This window comes from Diadema antillarum, unplaced genomic scaffold (assembly GCF_040938485.1).
Source record: "Diadema antillarum isolate AM-2024a unplaced genomic scaffold, OU_Dant_1.0 seq00001792_RagTag, whole genome shotgun sequence".
In the NCBI taxonomy this organism is placed as follows: domain Eukaryota; kingdom Metazoa; phylum Echinodermata; class Echinoidea; order Diadematoida; family Diadematidae; genus Diadema; species Diadema antillarum.
The window spans coordinates 201444-221793 of NW_027272470.1; the positions used below are offsets into that span (position 1 = coordinate 201444).

Here is a 20350-nt window from a genome sequence, read left to right on the forward strand (position 1 = left end):
GCAAAACTATCCATCCACCTAGCTGGTGTCATCAGATACTAATTGAATGCTTTCTTTTGATTGGCTAATGCACTGCGTGTCACCATGGTGTGCATCCAGGTCATATTACTCATGACCCCAACTGCCAGTGTTGTACTGCTTTGCTGTCACTTTCTACCTTATGCTTATTTCCTGTGTGATTATCAGTTTTCAAGAAATAGTGGCAGCATCTTCTTTGTCTGTGGCATAAGTGTGTCGCCCTGTGTGGCTGATCCCATGAGTTTAAAGTTATGAGTTTAAAGTTAGTTTTGTGGCACTGCTTTTCAGGTAATGCATTGCGCTAGCAGTTTTACTCACTTGACTTCTTGCATCCACAGGTATAAGGTGAGATTTCTCCCCCCCCCCCCCCCCCCCCCCAACACACACATTGCTGCTTCATGACGGAATCGTGCAAAAATAGAAGATACATTACTTTTGTCAGATTCACTTTTCACTGTGTGTAAAAATTCTGTCACTTTTGGATGGTATTAAGCTGATAGAGAACAATGTAAATAGTCACACTCACACACATTCACCCCCACTCACTCACTCACATATGCATACGGGGTACTTGTAAACACTTGTGTATACAACAAACTCTGCCCAGTCATGATACATGTCATATTCCTTCTTGATACATTGGCTTATAATTAGAATAGGGGCCTATTAACTTATTTCTAACTCACTGCATTTTAATGCAGTTGAATGGTCTCTTCAATCACTCAATATCATTCTTGCTGTTAATCTTTTTCATGCATGTTTTGTGAGCTGAAATATGCATTATTGTATCTTAACCAATTTTCTGTAGAGCACAGACAATGGCAGAGGGTCACTTTTTCAACCAGCCCATGACCAAGCATTACTCATTCCCATCGGGGCCTGATGGTAACCTACAAGGAGGCCGCAGGGCAAGCCATGGACTCAGTGGGACACTATCCCTGCTTGGACTCACTCATGATGCTGACAAAAACCTCAAGATAAAGGTACGTTACTGATGATGGATAGAAATTATTTTTTGTTTTAAGTGATTGTCATTAACAGCCTACAGTGATAATGTGGCACATGTGTATGTATGGATGACAGTGGTGATGACTAATTTAACAAAGACATTTACACCTACATCATTCTGAGTGACAGTGTTTGCCTCCCAGTTATCTTGCATATTGAAGTTGACATTTTGTTGTCATTCAAACAGTGGATGTCATAACCAACGCAAGTTTCATTGTCTTCAAAATATTACAATTCGTAACTGCACAGCTATTGTGTGGCAGTATTTGTTCAGTTCAGGTGTGGCATGTTCATGCATCCCTTACAATTGACATACAGCTATTATGAGTATATACAACAATCGATATGGTTGATTGTATACATGCATGACTTATTCCATTGTTTTAGTTGTCCCCTAGTATTCTCATTACCTTGTTCACCTGTTTTGTGGAGTTGGGTACAATAGAGTCTGAGGTTAGTATAAGTAGTTACTGTCACGTATTCCAAGTCTCCACATAACATCGGCTGAAAGTCAGTGGGCACATGAAAGGCATATGTTTTCCTCATATAGATTTTAACGATTTTCATTTTTAAACATCTGTTCATGAATGTAGGAATATTATTTTATGAAAAACATACAATTGTATGCTTTCAGCTTATTCTAGTAAGACCGACAAATGGATGTATGAGCTTTCATAGTTTTAATTTCCTGAGAATCATCACAACTAATTTCTTTAATGTGTTTGTAGACCAGAAACTTCCTTGATGAGCCAGCCAAAGCCAGTTTACACCAGCCCATCCTTGAGGAACCCTCTGACAGTGCTGACCACTGCACTGATCTTTCCTTTGAGGCAAGGCGGCTCCTCAGTACCTACAAGTCACTAGTGAAGTAAGCCTTAATCACCTAAATCTTCTTTGAGTTTGAAATGTGAGTTTAATACCCATCTTGAAAAGTTATAAGAGGCCCAAAGATAAATGTGGGGCAACATGCATGACAAAGAAAAGTAATAAAGTCTGAGACTTTACTACAAAAATGTGTTGGGTGAATGATATCAATAGATAGCACTTACAACCAGTGTGCATTAAGTAGCAGAGAATGATAATTCAGCATGATGATTTACGAATACTAAACATGAGTGTCATTTACGACTTATGCAAAATAAACTTATGTTAAAAGACGTTTCAAAATGGAACTTAATGTGACTGATGGAAAAATGCTGTTAAACATGCATACACAGAAAATATAGATAACTTTGTTAGAAGGAGACAGATAGTTAATGGCAGATCAGGGGCCAGTTTCATAAAACTTGTCATCAGTGACAAGTTGTCATAGATGTGACAAACTACTGAAATCCTTGCATCTGATTGGCTGAGAGCAAATTTGTCATTGAAATGTGGCAGTTGTCACTGATGACAAGTTTTATGAAACGGGCCCCAGGGGACATCATGGAGTTTGTATCAAGGCCAAAACTTGAAGCTCAGAAGTGCATCAATCCTCAAGGGCTCATGCTTTCATGTCTCTGCCCAAAGAGTGCCGGATGATAATTATAAATTAATTAATGCTTTAAAAATGATGATGATTGTACTGATGATCCACAGCATTTGTATGGTGCCATATGTCTGTTTCAAAACATTCAAAGACACAAGACTCTTCCAAGAGAGTTTGCAAGTGAATGCATGGTGAAAAGTGTAAATCTCCTGTACAATGTAGGTCCAAATTTTAACCACTTTCATATCATATCTTTTACTGCACAATACCTCTTCCAAACATAGAGAACCTAGCATTACTTCATTTTGTTATCAAACTCTTCTGTCATTAATCATATGTCTCCAAACAGAGATGGCCAAATAGACCCAGACAGCCCATTGCCATGGTTACCATGCTTACAGCTGGAGTCACTCACAAACATCCTGAACCAGATGCTTCTACAGGTGGTCAACTCTCTGGCCAGCAGCCGATGGGAACTTCGCAGAATGAGCCATCAGGTAGGCAAAAAGGAAATGAAGAGTTAATCATGCACCAATTCTTCAGTTGTTGTTTTGATGTTGCAAATATGACATTTATTGGATTATGGGAAATTTAGATTTAGTAATTCTTAATCCATATATTTTAAAGAATTGTATGCCTCCACCACAAAGTGTTGCCAGAGGTATTATGTTTTCAGGTTGTCTGTCCTGTCCATCTGTCTGTAATCAATTTTGTGGACAGCGTAATTTAAAAACCTTTTGAGGTATTCTCATTAAGTCAATCAAAGGTTTGATTGAAAATGATTTGTCTTAAATGTTCTAGCTCTCAGAACACGAGAATAATTTTTTGAAAGCCCATTTGGGTTAACTCTACAGGCTGCAATATTGAATGGATTTTTTTCAGATTTTGTGTAGAAGTGTACTATGGGTAGAAGAAGACACATAAGGGTTTCAGTGGCACTGTCAGCATTTATCAATATCATTCAGGTCAAAGGTCATCCTGACCAGATGAACATCGCAATATACTTGTGAATACATTAACTTGCTTGCTACTCAATGCATTTCATTTAGACTAAGAGTATTGAGGTGCATGATTCTAAGATTCCTATAGTTTTCTGTGACGTTGTCCTCTGATCTTTTGCATTTATAGTGTCAAAACTTCAATGTTATTAGTGAATGAACAATAATTCTTCAAGTTTTCATTTTGTCACTGTGTGTATTGTTTCTATTCATGTTTGCCTTTTGTACTCTCCATCCATTCCTTAAAGCTGATTATAATTCTTGACTGAATGACTACATGCATAGATTGCTCCCAGTTCAGAAATACAGACTTTCTCTCCCTCACTTCGTCATATATTTGTATTCTGTTTGTGGTGGGGATTCCTGGCCAACAGTTCGTACACTATTTTTATCTTTCGTTGTTTGTTTCTCTCTCTCTCTCTCTCTCTCTCTCTCTCTCTCTCTCTCTCTTTGGTTTGATTAAGACATGTGAGGTGTAAACATCCCATTCTAGACTTTAAATGGGTAAGCTTAATATTATGCTCACTGAACACTCTCAGACTTCAAGATTTGTGCAACTCATACAACTGACTCATACAATGTCTGTACCAAAAAGTTACAGCCATTGTTCATGCAGCCTCTGTTTCCACATAATGTGCTCTCCTCTGAACATGTTACCATATGATATGAGTGCTTATGAGGTACATATCGACAATCTCATTCAGTCTGCTCTTACACGTGATTTGTTATTCTGCACCCTAAACAGGCCCTCCCTCTGGTGGCGGAGTGCCTACGATGGTACCACCCGGAATCTCTGGTAACCTTTTGGCATCGTTGCCTGACCTGTGATGCCTCCCTTGTTTGCTATGGCGCTGCCCTGACGCTGAAGCATAGCATCCAGCATGCCAACAGAATGATGCAGTTTTTACAGCAACCAGCCTCAGGAAGCAGGGTAGGGTTACATTTTTTTAGTCTCCTCTCCATTTGTTTTTTCTTACTCTGTTCCCCTTTTTCTTACCACCCTGACTTGTATTTGAAATGAGAATAAACACAATTGACTCAATAAATGTTGTCAAGAGTTAGTAGAAGTTTGTTTGTTCGTTTATTGTTTGTTTTGCATCTTGCCATAGAGAATATGTTTCCTCGTTCCAAAAACACTTTTTAAACAAAATTTTCTCTGGATTTCCAAGTCAGGAAGTATATAATGGAATCATCAGCCTATGGTATGATAAACAAACTAAATGAAACTTGCGCATCATTAACATTAACCCAGGTAAGGAAAATGACAGTACTATAAATGAATACTGAAAGAACCTGAAACTCAAGTATTGAGCAGGAAGAGCTTCCAGATTGAAAAAAACAACAATAACCTATTGCTGTCTATGAAGTAACAGGTAAATAGTTCTCAAGCCAGTAAAGTGATGTCTCATGTACTCTGTATTGTCAAAAAGAAAAAAACAAAATGCACACACTTCATGAATGTAAGTTGTGTTATTCATTGTTTCACAGGCCTTCAGGAGTTAAATAAGGATCCCCGCTGTATGTTACTTTGAAATGAAGGCTTCTATGAATGACATCATACAGCCACTTCTGATACAGTGAAATTCACTGCTCTTTAGTTCTGTGGAGATTGCCACATTTCGAGGCAGTGTAACAGAAACAGAAATTAAATTACAATGTGGTTGAAATTAGTGTTTGAAGCTAAGACATTGACATTTACTGGTTAGATATCAAGACATTATTCTGAAGTTTCTTCATTGCGTTTTGATGCAAACAACCATTGAAACACACTGATGGCAACCTCGTGTGAATATGTCCTTTGTAGTAAGAATGCTCATTGTAGAAAGAATAAAAAATGGGCAATCACAAATTATTGGAGGCAGAGTCTCATGCACAGAATTATTCTGGAGGAATCTGGCATTGGGATGCAGGCACCGGGATGCAGGCACCTTGGTACAAGATGTACAACTCCTAATGAAGACTTTGTTCAGGCAGATAAGATAATTTCTGTAATGTAGTGTCTTGCCATGGTTTGTATACAAGCAAGCTGCAATACCTCGTGGAAAAATGTCTCACATTGTAAATTTTGTGATTGTAATGAATAAATGACGACTGCATCTCTTTGACAATGATCTTGCAACACTCTATCCACCCTGTCACCAGCGTGACTCTGAATCTTGTCGCCAAGTGTCAGCTTCCATCGTGGTAGCAGTCACCCAGGGTCTGCCTGTCTGGGTTACCATAGCCAGACAGCTTATGGAGCGAGAGATCATTGACAAACTCTCTGTGGTTGCTATGGAGATATTGCTTCTTGCTCTTGCCTACTTTGAAGCTGAGTTGGAGGAGGTGAGTTGAGTACACAATCACCCTCTTTCCGAAATATATCTTGGCACAAACTTCCACCCATAGAGTTGCTATTAGTGATTATATTCCACATACTAAGAAGCTTGCTATAGGATTGGTCAAGAGCTGATCACGTGATTAAGCGTAGTTTTGCCCATCACATCACTTGAGAAGAAAAGTTCATTACACTCTAGTTGATAGTCCCTTTTGTTTTGCTGATCTCTTCAGTCCATACAGTCCTATCGCGAGATGGATACGCGCGAAATAAAAGTGCGTTGCAGTGTGGACTATCATTTAACTAGGTCACTTGATAGTCCTCAGTGCAACACGCTTTTATTTCGGTGCCGCGCGGTGCGCAGATCAAATTCATTGTTTTGTCATCTACGCGCATACGTCTAAAGTAAACTAAAAACTAAAAGTAAACAAAATGGGAATATCTAGGACCCTAGATGTGGAATATAAAGCAAATAATCAACTTTCAGTTTCAGGCAATGAGACAAACTATCACTTCCTTGGCAATCTGAATGTATATGCTATCTTTCCTCAGCTGCGCTTCGGAAAGATAGCTACATCCAGATCGCCTCGGAAGTGATAGTTTGTCCCATCACCTTCACCAACGTTGATTATTTGCTTACTATCAATAGTAAGTGGCAGCAGAAAAAGATGTCAATGTGTCTGTATTGTAAAAGAAATTGAGGTAGTAGTTACAGGTGTGATAGTGGTAGTGATAATGTTATTCCTACCTTTAGTTGTTGTGGTAATCAAAGCAATCGTTGTGGTAGAAGTGGTAGTAGCAGGAGTCGCAGCAGTGGTGGTAGCAGTGGCAGCTAGTAGTTGTTGTAGCAGAAATAACACTCATAGTAGGAGAAATTTTAGTTGTAATCATACTAGAAATGATAATTTGACTGTACCTAAGTGTAGTAGTGGTAGGAAAAGGTAGAAGAAGGATTGCAAGATTAAGGGAAGACTACTTTTTTTTAAAGTGTGTCTGTGTATATTTCATTGTTACAGTTAACACTGCTATCAACAGACAACTCGAGAGGAAAGTAACCATCATTCATGTATGGATCTGTCATAAAAAGCAAGCAGCTTGCCTGCATTTACACTATTAGGTTAGCAGCAGCATCAGCAACAATGGTATCTTCTACATGTTTTTCTTGTTGTTTCCATCTCAGGAGAAGGAGTCACTGGACCGAGCACTACATCAGTTTCGCATGCGCATCTTTAGCCACACCCATCCCAACAGTGCAGTGTGCACAGTCCAGAGCCAGGTTGTGGATGAATTTGATGTGCTTATTCCCCTTGATGGGTTCTTGTGGTAAGATTCGTAAACAGTGATATTATGTTCTCCGGTTCATTTACTAAGTAGATTTATCCTCATGTGATGAGTACTTAAAAATGCTGAGAATCAAACAAGTAATGACTGTTACAATAGTATTTTTGTGTTTTGTGTGTTTGGTTTTTTTATGCCTCCGCCACGAAGTGGTGCCGGAGGCATTATGTTTTCGGGTTGTCCGTCCGTCCGTACGTCCTTCCGTCCGTACGTCCTTCCGTCCGTACGTACGTTCGTACGTCCGTCCGCATTCGTTTACGCGATAACTTGAGTAACATTGACTGGAATTTTACCAAACTTGGTCCAAGTATAAAGTATGATGGGGCAATTACTTGATTAGATTTTGGGTGAAATCGGCCAAAGGTCAAAGGTCAAGGTCAAATCATGAAATTGTATCTGTTTACGCGATAACTCAAGACTGGATCAAGCAAATTTCACCAAACTTTGTCCAAGGATGATGTATGGTGGGACAATTACTTGATTAATTTTTGAGTGAAATCGGACAGAGGTCAAAGGTCAAAGGTCAAGGTCAAATCCTAAAATTTATCTTTTTACGTGATAAGTCGAAACTGGATGAAGCAGCTTTCACCAAACTTGGTCCAAGGATGATGTATGATGGGGCAATTAGTTGCGTAGATTTTAGTGACATTGGCAAGAGGTCAAAGGTCAAACGGTCAAGGTCAAATGCTAAAAATGTTGCTATTTCCCCCATATCCATGCAATGCCCCAAGGTATTTTCTTGAAACTTAGTGTAGACATGTACTACTGCATAAAGATTCTCAAGAGAGAGTTTCATGTCATAAGGTCAAAGGTCAAAAGGTCAAAGATTAGGTGAAAATGTTACAATTTCACTTAATTTTCACAAATGGTTCAATGTATCTTCATGGAACTTGGTACATACGCATGTACTGACTGGCAGGGATTATCTAGGGAATTTAGGGGTCATGGGTCAATAGTCAGGGATCAATGGTCAAGGTCAACTCGTCAAGATTTTACTATTTCCCTCATATACTAGTATATGCAATGCTTGCATTATTATTTTTAAAAATTAATATACATGTATTACCTAATGGAGATTCTCTTGGAAATTTCCTGCCAGAAGGTCAAAGATCAAAGGTTAAGGGTCAAGGTCAGGTTTGAATGCAAAAAAAAATGTATTTTATACTGTAATTACACTCTTTCTTCATAACTTGAAAATTACTCAGTGTATAAACTTAGAAAAGGGTCAGTCAGAAGTCAAGTAAAAATCCTCAATTCCCCTAATACATGTACCTGCACTCTTTAATAGACAATTATAGCAAACGCAGTTCAAGGAAAGTGAACATTCAAGATATTTCTGACAAACCTGTCATTTCATTATTTTGCCAGTTATGTGAAACTGTCATCACACATTGTGAAGGCATTATACTGTACACCTATTGGGAGAATCATGCATTATAGCGGAGGCATCAGTCGCCATAGCGACATTTCTAGTTTTTTTTTTTTTTTTTTTTTTTTTTTGGGGGGGGGGATGTGCCATGCACATGTATTCATGAAAGCACAGTATATTTATGAGTTTAGGATTGGTCACACTTGATGTGCCTATCAACATAAGTGAATGTGTTCATTGTTTTCATGTGTATTTCTCATTAAGAAAACAGCAGAGTAACCTGGGGCTCAGTACTTGATAACTGGAGTGTTCGTTTACATTTATATATATATATATATATATTTATATATATATATATATATATATATATATATATATATATATATATCGTCGCTGGGTTGACAAGACCTCGTATCTATAAAATGTCAAATGTTCAGGAGAGCCAAAAAACATGGCGGCCAAAGCACTGTGGCGAATGGGAGAGCCTTTCCTTTGATATGCTGTGGTGGCTTCTTTTTTGGAGTAAGACAGTTGGGATATGGACAGGACATCACTTAACCCATTATTGTCCCCGCCGAGCGAGTTCGAGCAGGGGACTATGAAACGGGCTCCGTACGTGTGTGTGTCCGTCCGTCCGTCCGTCCGTCCGTGTGTGCGTCTGTGTGTGATCAAAATGTTCAAAATGCTACTCCTTCGCCATTTCTAACCCGATTTTGATTCTGTTTGCTTTATATGATAGCACTACATGGGAGCTTTGAAACTTCTATACAGAATTTCAATTGTGACCTTTGACCTTGACCTTTGACCTATATTGTACATTTTGCTTCAAAATGCTACTCCTTCGCCATTTCTAACCCGATTTTGATTCTGTTTGCTTTATATGATGGCACTAGGTGAGGGCTTCAAAACTTCTACACAGAATTTTGACCTTTGACTTCTTTGACCTTTGACCTTGATTTTTGACCTTTATTGTACATTTTGCTACAAAATGCTACTCCTTCGCCATTTGTAACCCGATTTCAATTCCGTTTGCTTTAAGTGATGGCACTAGGTGAGGGCTTCAAAACTTCTACACAGAATTTGACCTTTGACTTCTTTGACCTTTGACCTTGATTTTTTTACCTATATTGTACATTGCCTACAAAATGCTACTCCTTCGCCATTTCTAACCCGATTTTGATTCCGTTTGCTTTATGTGATGGCACTAGGTGAGGGCTTCAAAACTTCTACACAGAATTTTGACCTTTGACCTTTGACCTTGATTTTTTACCTATATTGTACATTTTGCTACAAAATGCTACTCCTTTGCCATTTGTAACCCGATTTCAATTCCGTTTGCTTTAAGTGATGGCACTAGGTGAGGGCTTCAAAACTTCTACACAGAATTTTGACCTTTGACTTCTTTGACCTTTGACCTTGATTTTTTTACCTATATTGTACATTGGCTACAAAATGCTACTCCTTCGCCATTTCTCACCCGATTTCGATTCCGTTTGCTTTATGTGATGGCACTAGGTGAGGGCTTCAAAACTTCTACATAGAATTTTGACCTTTGACTTCTTTGACCTTTGACCTTCATCTTTTTACCTATATTGTACATTTTGCTACTAAATGCTACTTCCGGCGGGGACATGTATTACGCACCGCGTAATTTCTACTTTTCCTTGTTTGACCATTAATCCAAAAAAGTAATTTTAACCAAAATTACAGACACAAGGTCTTGTCATCCCAGCGACGATATATATATATATATATATATATATATATCCATATATATATATATATATATATATATATATACATCCAGAGTCCAGAGATAGGCTCATGTGATAATTTCCTGCATTTTCTCTTTCTTACATAATGTAGGGTGATTTCATGTACAAATTTCATATTATGCATTTGTTGCAACTGATTGACAAATTGCCCTACATTGACTTAAATATGCACCAATTATTCAGTGTTTTAGTAGAAGCCATGTATCCACTGGACCACCGAGCTTCTGTCTGACAGCCGGCAGGGCTGTTATATTTCTCAAAAGTAAAAAAGACCCAGTCACACTGTTGGTACGTACTTGTCATGATAACACTCACTATCAAAACTGATGTTGACCTGCGTTGTTTCACAATGAAACCAGCTTTCTGAAACCTAAAATCTGTATTATGATCTTTTGATGTAATACTTGGAAAAGTACTATTTGGGATATATACATACTACTCCCCTCACATGTGTGTTGATGAGTATTAAGTATGTTCCTGCTCTAACCCTTGCCCTTTACAGCTGCTGCTTGAAGGATGAGAGTGCAGAGTCATACAGCAAGCAGCTTGAGCGTTATGTGCTGCGGGAAAGCCACTGTCTCATGCTAGAATACCTACGGCGATGCCACCCCACCATGGCTAGCTGCACCTTGCCAGTCCTCTGTGCACAGCTTGGGGATTACCAGGAAGATGAAGACATTGCCAAAGCACTTCTAGATGGGTAAGATGTCCTGAATGGGTAGGATGAAATCCTCAATAAAAACAAGATCTTTATAACTTAGAGTCACATTATAATTCAGCAAACATAATGTAATTTGCACCTGATTTGATGATCTTCATTCTATTAAAAGCCTACATGTTTAAAAAATGTAAAATCCATTTTGAGACAGTCTTGCTGGAGATAATTTGAATGGTTGATTACACATGTTTACATATGCCTGTGATCACTGGAGTTCCACATATAGAATTATGGAAGCACAATCATTACCATGTTTGCGAAATGTACCTATTCAAGTGTAAGGTTGTAGGAGCAGTAAATTTTGTGCTGCTGATGTAGAATAATATTTTGTGAGTTACTGTTAGATCTGTGTCTTTAAATCATATATGCTTGTTCATACATTTCTTTCTCACTTGCAGTAGTGTTGTTAATCTTTAATACAGTATTTTACTTTTTGTTTGATATGCTTCAATAAAGTGTTGATTTACTACTTGTCATTGGCGAAGCTTACTTCATTACGACCAGAATTTTCTTGTTCAAAATTAAACGTTTGTTTGTAGTTTCATGTTCACATTTTTCCCCATGATTACATCCTCAGATGCTCTATACTGGTTACCATAGTAAAGGGTCACATCACAGAACATGGAAGATCTGAGATTCCTCAACAATTCCACAATAGCCTGGAGCTTGCCTTGTGGGAAATGACAACCCTTATTAAGTCCAAGGTACATAGTTATACCCCTGCCACACATAGTGTGATAGGAATCATCATGATGTTGGTCAGGCGGGCAGTCGGTCGGGCGGACGGGTGGTCGGGTGGGCGGTCGGGCGGGCGGTCGGGCGGGCGGGCGGGCGGGCGGTCGGTCGGGCGGGCGGTCGGTCGGTTGGTCTGTTGCAAAATCTTGCATCGCAAACTCCTCCTACAGTTTTGAAGCAATTTAAATGAAACTTAGGGTAAATGATGATATTGAGGTATAGATGTGCAAGACATGTTTTTTGTGTTTGTCGGACAATGCATTGCCATGGTAACCATAATTTTACCAAAACTTTGTGGATTGAATAACTTCCGTAGTATGTAAGCAATCAATTTCAAAATTGGTATCTATGATGATCTATAGGTGTAGTTATGCAAGACACTCTTTGTGTTTGTACTTGACAAAGTGTTGCCATGGTAACCGCATGTTTTCTTCGAAATCTTGTGGAGTGAACAACTTCCACAGGTTTGAAGCAATTGAAATCAAATTTGGTAGGCATTATGGCCTTGAGGCATAGATGTGGAACACATAATTTTTTTGTTTGACGGACAAAGCATTGCCATGGTAACCATAATTTCACCAAAACCTTGTAGATTGAATAACTTCCACGTCATTCAAGCAATTAAGGTCAAATTTAGTATGTGTGATGATTGGGAGGTGTAGTTATGCAAGACACCAATGTGTTGATATAAGAAAAATGTGTTGCCATGGTAACCACTCATTTTTGCATCAAATTTAACCATTTAATCTATGGAGGTGAAATTTGGTGTGTATGATGCTCTTTAAGTGTAGTTTTGCAAAATGTCCTTTGTATTTGTATCGGACAATGTGTTGCCATGGTAATCGCATGTTTTGTTTTGTTTTTAATCCTAGGGAGTGAACTTCTTCCCCAGTTTTCAAGCAATTGAAACCAAATTTGGTAGGCATTATGGCCCTGAGGTATAGATGTGGAACACATAATTTTTGTGTTTGTCACACAAACCGTTGCCATGGTAGCCACAATTTTACCAAAACCTTGCAGATCGAATAACTTTTCCATCATTCAAGCAATTAAAGTCAAACTTAGTATGTATGATTTAGAAGTGTAATTTTGCAAGACACTGATGTGTTAGTTTAAGGAAAATGTGTTTCCATGGTAACCACTCATTTTTTTTAAATCAAAATAAACCATTCAAGCTATGAAGGTCAAATTTGGTGTGTATGATGGTCTTTAAGTGTAGTGATGCTGGGGGAAAGCATGTTTCCATTTTCTGTAAGTGTCAACTCAGTGTCAACTCTGTAATTGTACAGTAAACTAAAATTATTCTGTTTCCAATTCGACAAATGCACAAACTTGGTATTAACGTCATTGCCAACATGACATCACATACTATAAAGCAACACTAGGGGGGTATTAATCACCTTCAGTGATAATTCTAGTTTAATGAGGAAATTAAGCTTCCTAATTGTCTATGAAATTATTGATATTATATTTTTCTTTTTGTAGCATAATGAGAGAGCACTTTACTGTAATACCAGGTTCATTTTCAGAAGGCAGGGGCAATAATACTACCCTTATCAGCATAGATAAAATGTCAAAATACTGTGTACTTTTACAAATATGAAATTTTGTGGAATTCTCTTTATGGTCTCTTATATTACTGTTCTACTTAGACATCAGGAATTGTAGTCTTCTTATTTGGCAATGATGACATGTATATTGAACCAAAATTTTAGAAATTCATAACTTTTGAACAGATCATCAGATTTTCCACAAACTTCACTGGTACATACTACTAATATTTCTGCATTCACAATATATAATTGAGGTAAATTCCAATTAAGGTGAAGAAATGGTGCAACACTAAAAGATATGGAGGTCACAATGCACTTTAGAGAAGCACAAGATCATGAGATTTTGGCCCACTTAAGGTGGAAATGATTTTGACACAAGGGATGAACAGTCATGCTTACTAATAGCTTCCTGGTGATAATCTGGAAGGCATGTGATGTGCTAGCAGGCTTTAAGAAGTTAATGGAATTGCTGTTGAACTGAGTCTGTGGACAAAGTTGTGCTGTAAGCATGTTTACAAGTTTAATGTCTTGACGGCTGTCCCAGAAACCATGACTTTAGAAAAAACAAAAAGGACTTGAGAGAGAACTTGAGAGAAGGAACGTTACCAGAGATGAGTTGGTTCCATCTTATGATGACATCAGGGGGCAAGTGGAGTGAAAGGAAGAAGTAATCATCAACATCATGTGGAGGAAGGCCCTGCTGTGTGGACATATGTGCAGAAAAATATAATATGACTGGCTGTTTGAGATGGTCATTTTTGGTACATGGTTGTCAGAAACAAAGAGAGAAGTCACCCTACATTAGCATGGACAAAACTAAAACTTACTTTGACTGATATCATGTTGCTCACTTGAAAGAAAACATTTTGAAATACTAGAATTTGTGGCATAAAGTTCCAACTGGTCACGTATAAAAAATACCTACAAATATATGGACTGCATTTAGCTCATGGAATGGCAGTAGTAGTGGTAGTAATAGTCATTACTGTTGTTGTTGCAGTCATCGTCTTCGTCGTCATCGTTGTAGTAGTAGTAGGAGTAGTAGCAGTAGCAGTAGTAGTAGTAGGACTAAAAAGTATGTCCTATTTTATATTATTTTCGATCATGTCAGCTTGCTTTGATATCAGGGGTGAGCAACTTATTGCATGTGATTGTTTAATGGGTTGAAAAACTTGATTTTCTTAGTGTAGTGTTCACATTCTTCATTTTACCACTTGTTTTTGTTGTTTTTCTCCCTCTCTTCTTCAAATAAAAATATGCCAGCAAACCAGTAACACATTAATGAAATAGGAATAATTTATTCACTTCATTCTCTTAGACTTTGGACCTCTCTACACTGCGTCAGGTCCTGGAGATGTATCAAGACCTCAGTGTGTGTGTCCCATCAGCATCTCATCTACAGAGGTTGTTTTCTGCAATAGCAGCAAGATTTGATTCTACTGTGAGTTGCCCTACTTTATTTTTATCTTTGTAGATTCATACATGTACAAAATATATTGGAAGTTATGATGCATTTAAGGAAACCTGTAATCAGCTCTGCTGTTTATATTTTGTACCATGAAGAAGCTGAAAATGACGAAGATACAGTTGGGTTTTAGTTGTCAAAATTAGTGGTTATGAGCATTTCCTTAAAACCTGTAATGATACAAAAGTAGTATTATGTACATATACATGTATGTAGATTGCTACTTGAAATTGAGAAACCTTATGAAAATCAACATTTGAATATTAAATGATAAAGAATGAATGAAAATAAAGCATGTTCCTTATTTTGATAATTCTATAGACCCTTATGCTAAATATAAGTATGAGGGTTATTCCTAGTTCATTCCCATTTTTAGCTAGAATGGATTAAGGAATCATGATGAAGTCAGCTAGAAAGCCATTTTCACTCTATCTTTAAGAGATCTCATGCTGTTAAATACTCAGTATCCATGAGTGAAAATGTCACTCCTACTATTACCCTTCACTTTCAGTGTGTTCTGTATGCTTTATGCTTCTCACATGTTAATGATGTTGCGATCAGATGACATCAGAATGTTATCTCTTCTCCAGACTTGTGCCGATTGGTCACTTGTTACACTGAAAGGGCGGGATCTCATGTTTCATACTTTGTTAGACAATGCATTATTGTTTATGAGGAACCTGCAAACTACAAACCCTGCTTTTTAGGAGTCTCCTCCATTTCCAACATTTTTTTTTTTATTATTGTTTGTCATAATAGTTCCATATTTATTGTATTTCAATTTACAGTATTTTCCTTGATTACAATACTGTACTGATTTTGTGTAATGATGTGCATTTAAATGTGTTATTTGCAATTGCATTTTTGTTAGGAACAAAGTAAATGAAATGAAAAGAAAACAAAGTGATCTATGAGCAAGTGTGCACCATCCAAATTTCAAATTTGATATCACACATAAAGTTCAACAGAGTAGAATAGACACCTGATCCTTGCCTATAGGCCTACTGTTCACATACCCCCAGGTTTTCAGCAGCCACATCAAGTGTACCAAGTATGACATACTCATTTTATAATGTTATCTTTTCAGGAACAGAATAATGATAACTTATCCTCATGCAGCAGTAATATTCTGCTAGCAAAGAAGCAAGCTTTGAAGACAACTAGTACCATATATTGAAGGAAGCTGTAAAGTCAATAGAATTTACACTATCCAGAAAAAAAAAAAAAAAAAAAAAATATATATATATACATATGTTGAGAAACACCCAAGAATGGCTCATGTGGTCTTTTCCTATCAAAAGACTTGATAAGTTGTCTGTTGGAGACCCTCAGTGGATTCATGTCATCCTCCAAGCTAGTCATGACCATTCACAGCTCTTATTATACAGGTCTTCAACATCTGTCATGAATTATATCCTACTCGTTCCCATTGTTAGTGATAGTCTATGTGCTTGTCAATGTTACAGTCACTGACTGCGGCATCATTGACTTTTGCTGATGATGACAATGAAAGGGGGATAGGAGGCAAACTGGTCCTCTTTGCCTCCAATGACATCCCTGCCAGTCCTGTAGATAACCTGAGAATCTCTGATGATGATGAGGAGGAGGAAGAGGTGGAACGGAAGGGTAAGTAGTGTGCTTGGGCTGTTGGAAATGTGCAGGAGAAAAAGAAGTGAAAATGTGAACAAAATATATGGGAAATATAAAGAAAATTAAACATATTTGTACTTTTCTAGCATAACAAAAGAGCACTTGATTTACTGCTTTCAGACAGCAGGGGGAATAATATTGCCTTTACCTAATGTCCATAACAATGTGATGGAATGTATACTTTTCATGAAAAATTACATTTTGTGGAATTCTAAAATTTTCTTTATATTGTTGTCCATAATGACATCATGAACTTCCGTAGTCTTCTTATTCAGCAATAACAGTACTGAAATATTGAAAATGTGTAACTTTTTAATCGATTATCCAATTTTCCTCAACTTTTCATTGATGTGTTCTAATAATGTTGCTGCTTTCATTCAAAATCCACAATTATATTTGGGCTTTGGTTTCCTTTGAAGCTTCATCCATGAGAAAACTTGTGCACATACATTAGAAGTGTACAGGACTCATTGGGGCAAATAAGTAGACAAACATTGGTTTAGCTCTTAGAGCATTTCAGCACTTCTGCCATCAAATGATCAGAATAATAAAGATAGTGCATTTGTACATTGTAAGTGATAATTAAATGTATTTGCTCATGCTGCTATTTCAATTATGTGCCAACTTTCTTGCCAGACAAGAATATTTGGTGTTTTTAGCTCACCTGAGTCAAAGGTTTCAATCATATATCAGCCAGCATCCATCGTGTGTCGTGCATATTACCTTTAGATTTTAAATTTCTTCTTTAATACCCCATGATTTTTTTTTTTTCACCTAACTGGGCAGATAGTATCCCTAGGGTGATAGATCTCAATTTGTATCAATTTGTTTAGATTGGCACAATGTCTAAAGATGTGTGAGAGAACTGAAAAAAAAAAAATGAATTCGACAAAAAATTTGACAATGACAACGCAAGGAGCAAGTAGCTATAGAATTGAACCATTATCTGTGTGAGTCTTTGTTACTTCAAATCCTCTACTGCTCAACCAGAATGTCATAAACACATTCCTTTTTCTTTCATAAAAGCTGTTATACTGTTTCAACCTTCAACTACAGTGTACTGTTCAAACAAAAATAAAGACAAGACAAATGGAACAAATGTATCCCTAGGGTGATAGATCTCAATTTGTATCAATTTGTTTAGATTGGCACAATGTCCTAAGATGTGTGAGAGAACTGAAAAAAAAAAAATGAATTCGACAAAAAATTTGACAATGACAACGCAAGGAGCAAGTAGCTATAGAATTGAACCATTATCTGTGTGAGTCTTTGTTACTTCAAATCCTCTACTGCTCAACCAGAATGTCATAAACACATTCCTTTTTCTTTCATAAAAGCTGTTATACTGTTTCAACCTTCAACTACAGTGTACTGTTCAAACAAAAAGAAAGACAAGACAAATGGAACAAATGTTTCTCCCTGTGGAGAATGTATGTCATTAGTTGAACAAGTGATGTCAGATTCATCAGATTTGATGAATAGAATGCTGTTCCATATAAACAAGTGGTTTGTTCTGACCAAATACAACCATCCTGCATCCTTAGAAACATACTCTGCTAGTATGGATAAATGAGTATCACGTATATGACCCGGATGTAGGTTGTTGGTTTTTTTTTTTCCAGCAATGAACAATAACATTATGTTTTTATTGTTTTTAGATAGGACTGCTACTTTTGTAGAAGTGATATGAATTCTCTGTTGATTTTATTTTTGGTGAAGACTGCACATCACAACAGTCATTCTTCAGTCTCTGGTATACTGTTTCAGATTAAAATCTTGCAGCTGAGTAATAAAAACTGCCTCAGATATCTAGTCAGGATTTATGCAGAAAATAATGTTCCTTTTTTATATTGATGTACACAATATGTTTTTGCATAACCCTGCCCCCCCCCCCCCCCCCCCCCCCGTCTCATTCAGGGTACACATTTGCTCATTTTCTTCCTTTGAAAGCACCCCCATCTCACAGAAAGTACCCATTTACTGGGGATTTAGGGAACATGCATGCAGTCCTCCAACCTGGATGTGGTGTGTGTGTGTGTGTGTGGGGGGGGGGGGGTGCAATACTGTATTGTTTGCTGTTTTATTGTAAATCCAAATTCTGTTGTTTATACACTAATGTTAATACTACATTTTGGTAACTTTATTGTTTTAGCTTCTCTGTTATTCCCTAAAATATTTTTCATTGTATGCAGTGGATATGGAATACAAATAAACAGAGAAAGAATGAATGTTATTCAAGTGTAGTGCACACAGTTTTTAACATGCATGGCTTTGTCAGTTTACTTTTTGCAGTTCAGTGATCTGCATTGTGAATAGAATACATAGAATGAGAAGTCTCTTGACTTCATTCAATGATATCAAGACATGCATTTTTTCCTGTACACACGAAAAATGGAAAAAAATTGATAGATTGTTTGATCTTTCCTGGTTTTTTTTTTTTACATGATTGTTATGGTATGTTGTGTGAGCTGATTAGCAGCAGAGATTATCAACTTTGTGTGGAAAGAAGGAAGTTAGGTTAGAGTGTGGTTGCATATTATGTGATAGGGCAGATTAATATAAATTAAAGGAAATGACCTGTATTTTCATTAAACTATACAATATACCAATGTGTTCTTTATTTGTATTTTTTTCCTGGGGGGGGGGGGGGGGGGGGAGGTCATATGGTAAATGTTGATCTCCCTGGTCAAATATGTATTGATGCCTCTTGAATTGATAATATGACAATTACATGAAAGCAAGAGATTGTTAAAGCAAAGTGGTGAAGATGTGCTATGATTTTTGTCAATAATGTATTGTCTCTCTCTGTACAGATTAATTTGTAAGATCACAACTGCTGATTTACGTTTTTAACAGACATGTCTGAAAAAGGAACCAGTGGGAATCAAACCTGTCATTTATTGTGTCAACTACAACAGTAGATGACAAGTTTATTTGCTGCTGGTTCCTTTTTGTGACATACTTATTAAAAATGCAGATCAGCAGTTGCAATCTTACAAACTTATTTGTACAGAGGGAGACAATTGATCTAAACATAGCACATGCCAATTCTGTGTCTGCAAGGTGTCTACTAAGTATTCAAATATTCACCAATAGCAATAATGCTGTACACAGCAGGGCTTTGAAAAATAAGTTTTTCACTAATTTGTCAATATCGGTATACTTGTATTATATGTTTCAGGATCCAGCCACCCTTTGTCTGAGTCTCTGGCTCTGAATGCCAGTGGTGGGAGTAACCAGACACCCAGGCTATCTTCAGGCAGTGACCAGCAGACAGCCAGGGGTATTGGAGTCTCTCCATCTTCAGGCACTGACAAGGAAGACTCAGACTCTGACTGGGATAGCTGGGAGGAGGATGAAGAGGTGAGCAGAGATTTATACACATCTCAGCTGTTTAAAAAAGGGTCTTTAAAAGAGTGCACTTGAGGCCAGTCAAAATCATCCAGTGTCAAATATCACTGTTCACTGTGTAATGAATCATGCACTGAAATTAATGAGAAAATTCAATGCAGCAGTTTACATTTACCTGTCAAACAGACTTAATCCTCCTAAATAAGATGACCCACATGTTTAGAATGACTGTCAGAGTGTTAACTTTTAGCGAGTCTAATTCTTTGTGAATCAGGAATTACGAAAAATTTTGCTAGTGGTTAAATTTGCAATCTTTGATTGCAGTAATGAACAGAGAAATGTACATATGCAGGTTGAATTCATGTCAAGATCAATGCTCATACTTTTTCTGACCAGCATGTGTTTCTTGACCAGGATGTTACAAGTGTCTCTTGCTTCCTTCTACTCCTGTTTCTCCCTGAATCACTGTCTTTTCCGCAAGCCATGACTAGGGGCTTGCACACCATGCAGTATGTATGTGTTTAATAATTTGCTGTTCTCTTGGGATGTTGAAATTCTCGGTAAATTTTGCATCAGACGAACCACAT

The 20350-nt window shown here is 37.4% G+C and overlaps 1 protein-coding gene across 1 annotated transcript in view; it reads left to right on the forward strand.

Moving 5' to 3' along the window:
- LOC139712323 (uncharacterized) overlaps positions 1–19775 on the forward strand; it is a gene marked incomplete at its 3' end in the record, with an annotated part of 57433 nt that extends 37658 nt beyond the window's left edge. Inside the window, exons 14-24 of the mRNA XM_071624162.1 lie at positions 827–1001; positions 1755–1894; positions 2844–2991; positions 4238–4423; positions 5635–5817; positions 6990–7132; positions 10794–10991; positions 11587–11713; positions 14616–14738; positions 16229–16388; positions 19594–19775. Of these exons, the coding sequence (XP_071480263.1) occupies positions 827–1001; positions 1755–1894; positions 2844–2991; positions 4238–4423; positions 5635–5817; positions 6990–7132; positions 10794–10991; positions 11587–11713; positions 14616–14738; positions 16229–16388; positions 19594–19775 (1765 nt within the window). The remainder of the gene's footprint in view (positions 1–826; positions 1002–1754; positions 1895–2843; positions 2992–4237; positions 4424–5634; positions 5818–6989; positions 7133–10793; positions 10992–11586; positions 11714–14615; positions 14739–16228; positions 16389–19593) is intronic.
- Positions 19776–20350: the final 575 nt, after the last annotated feature.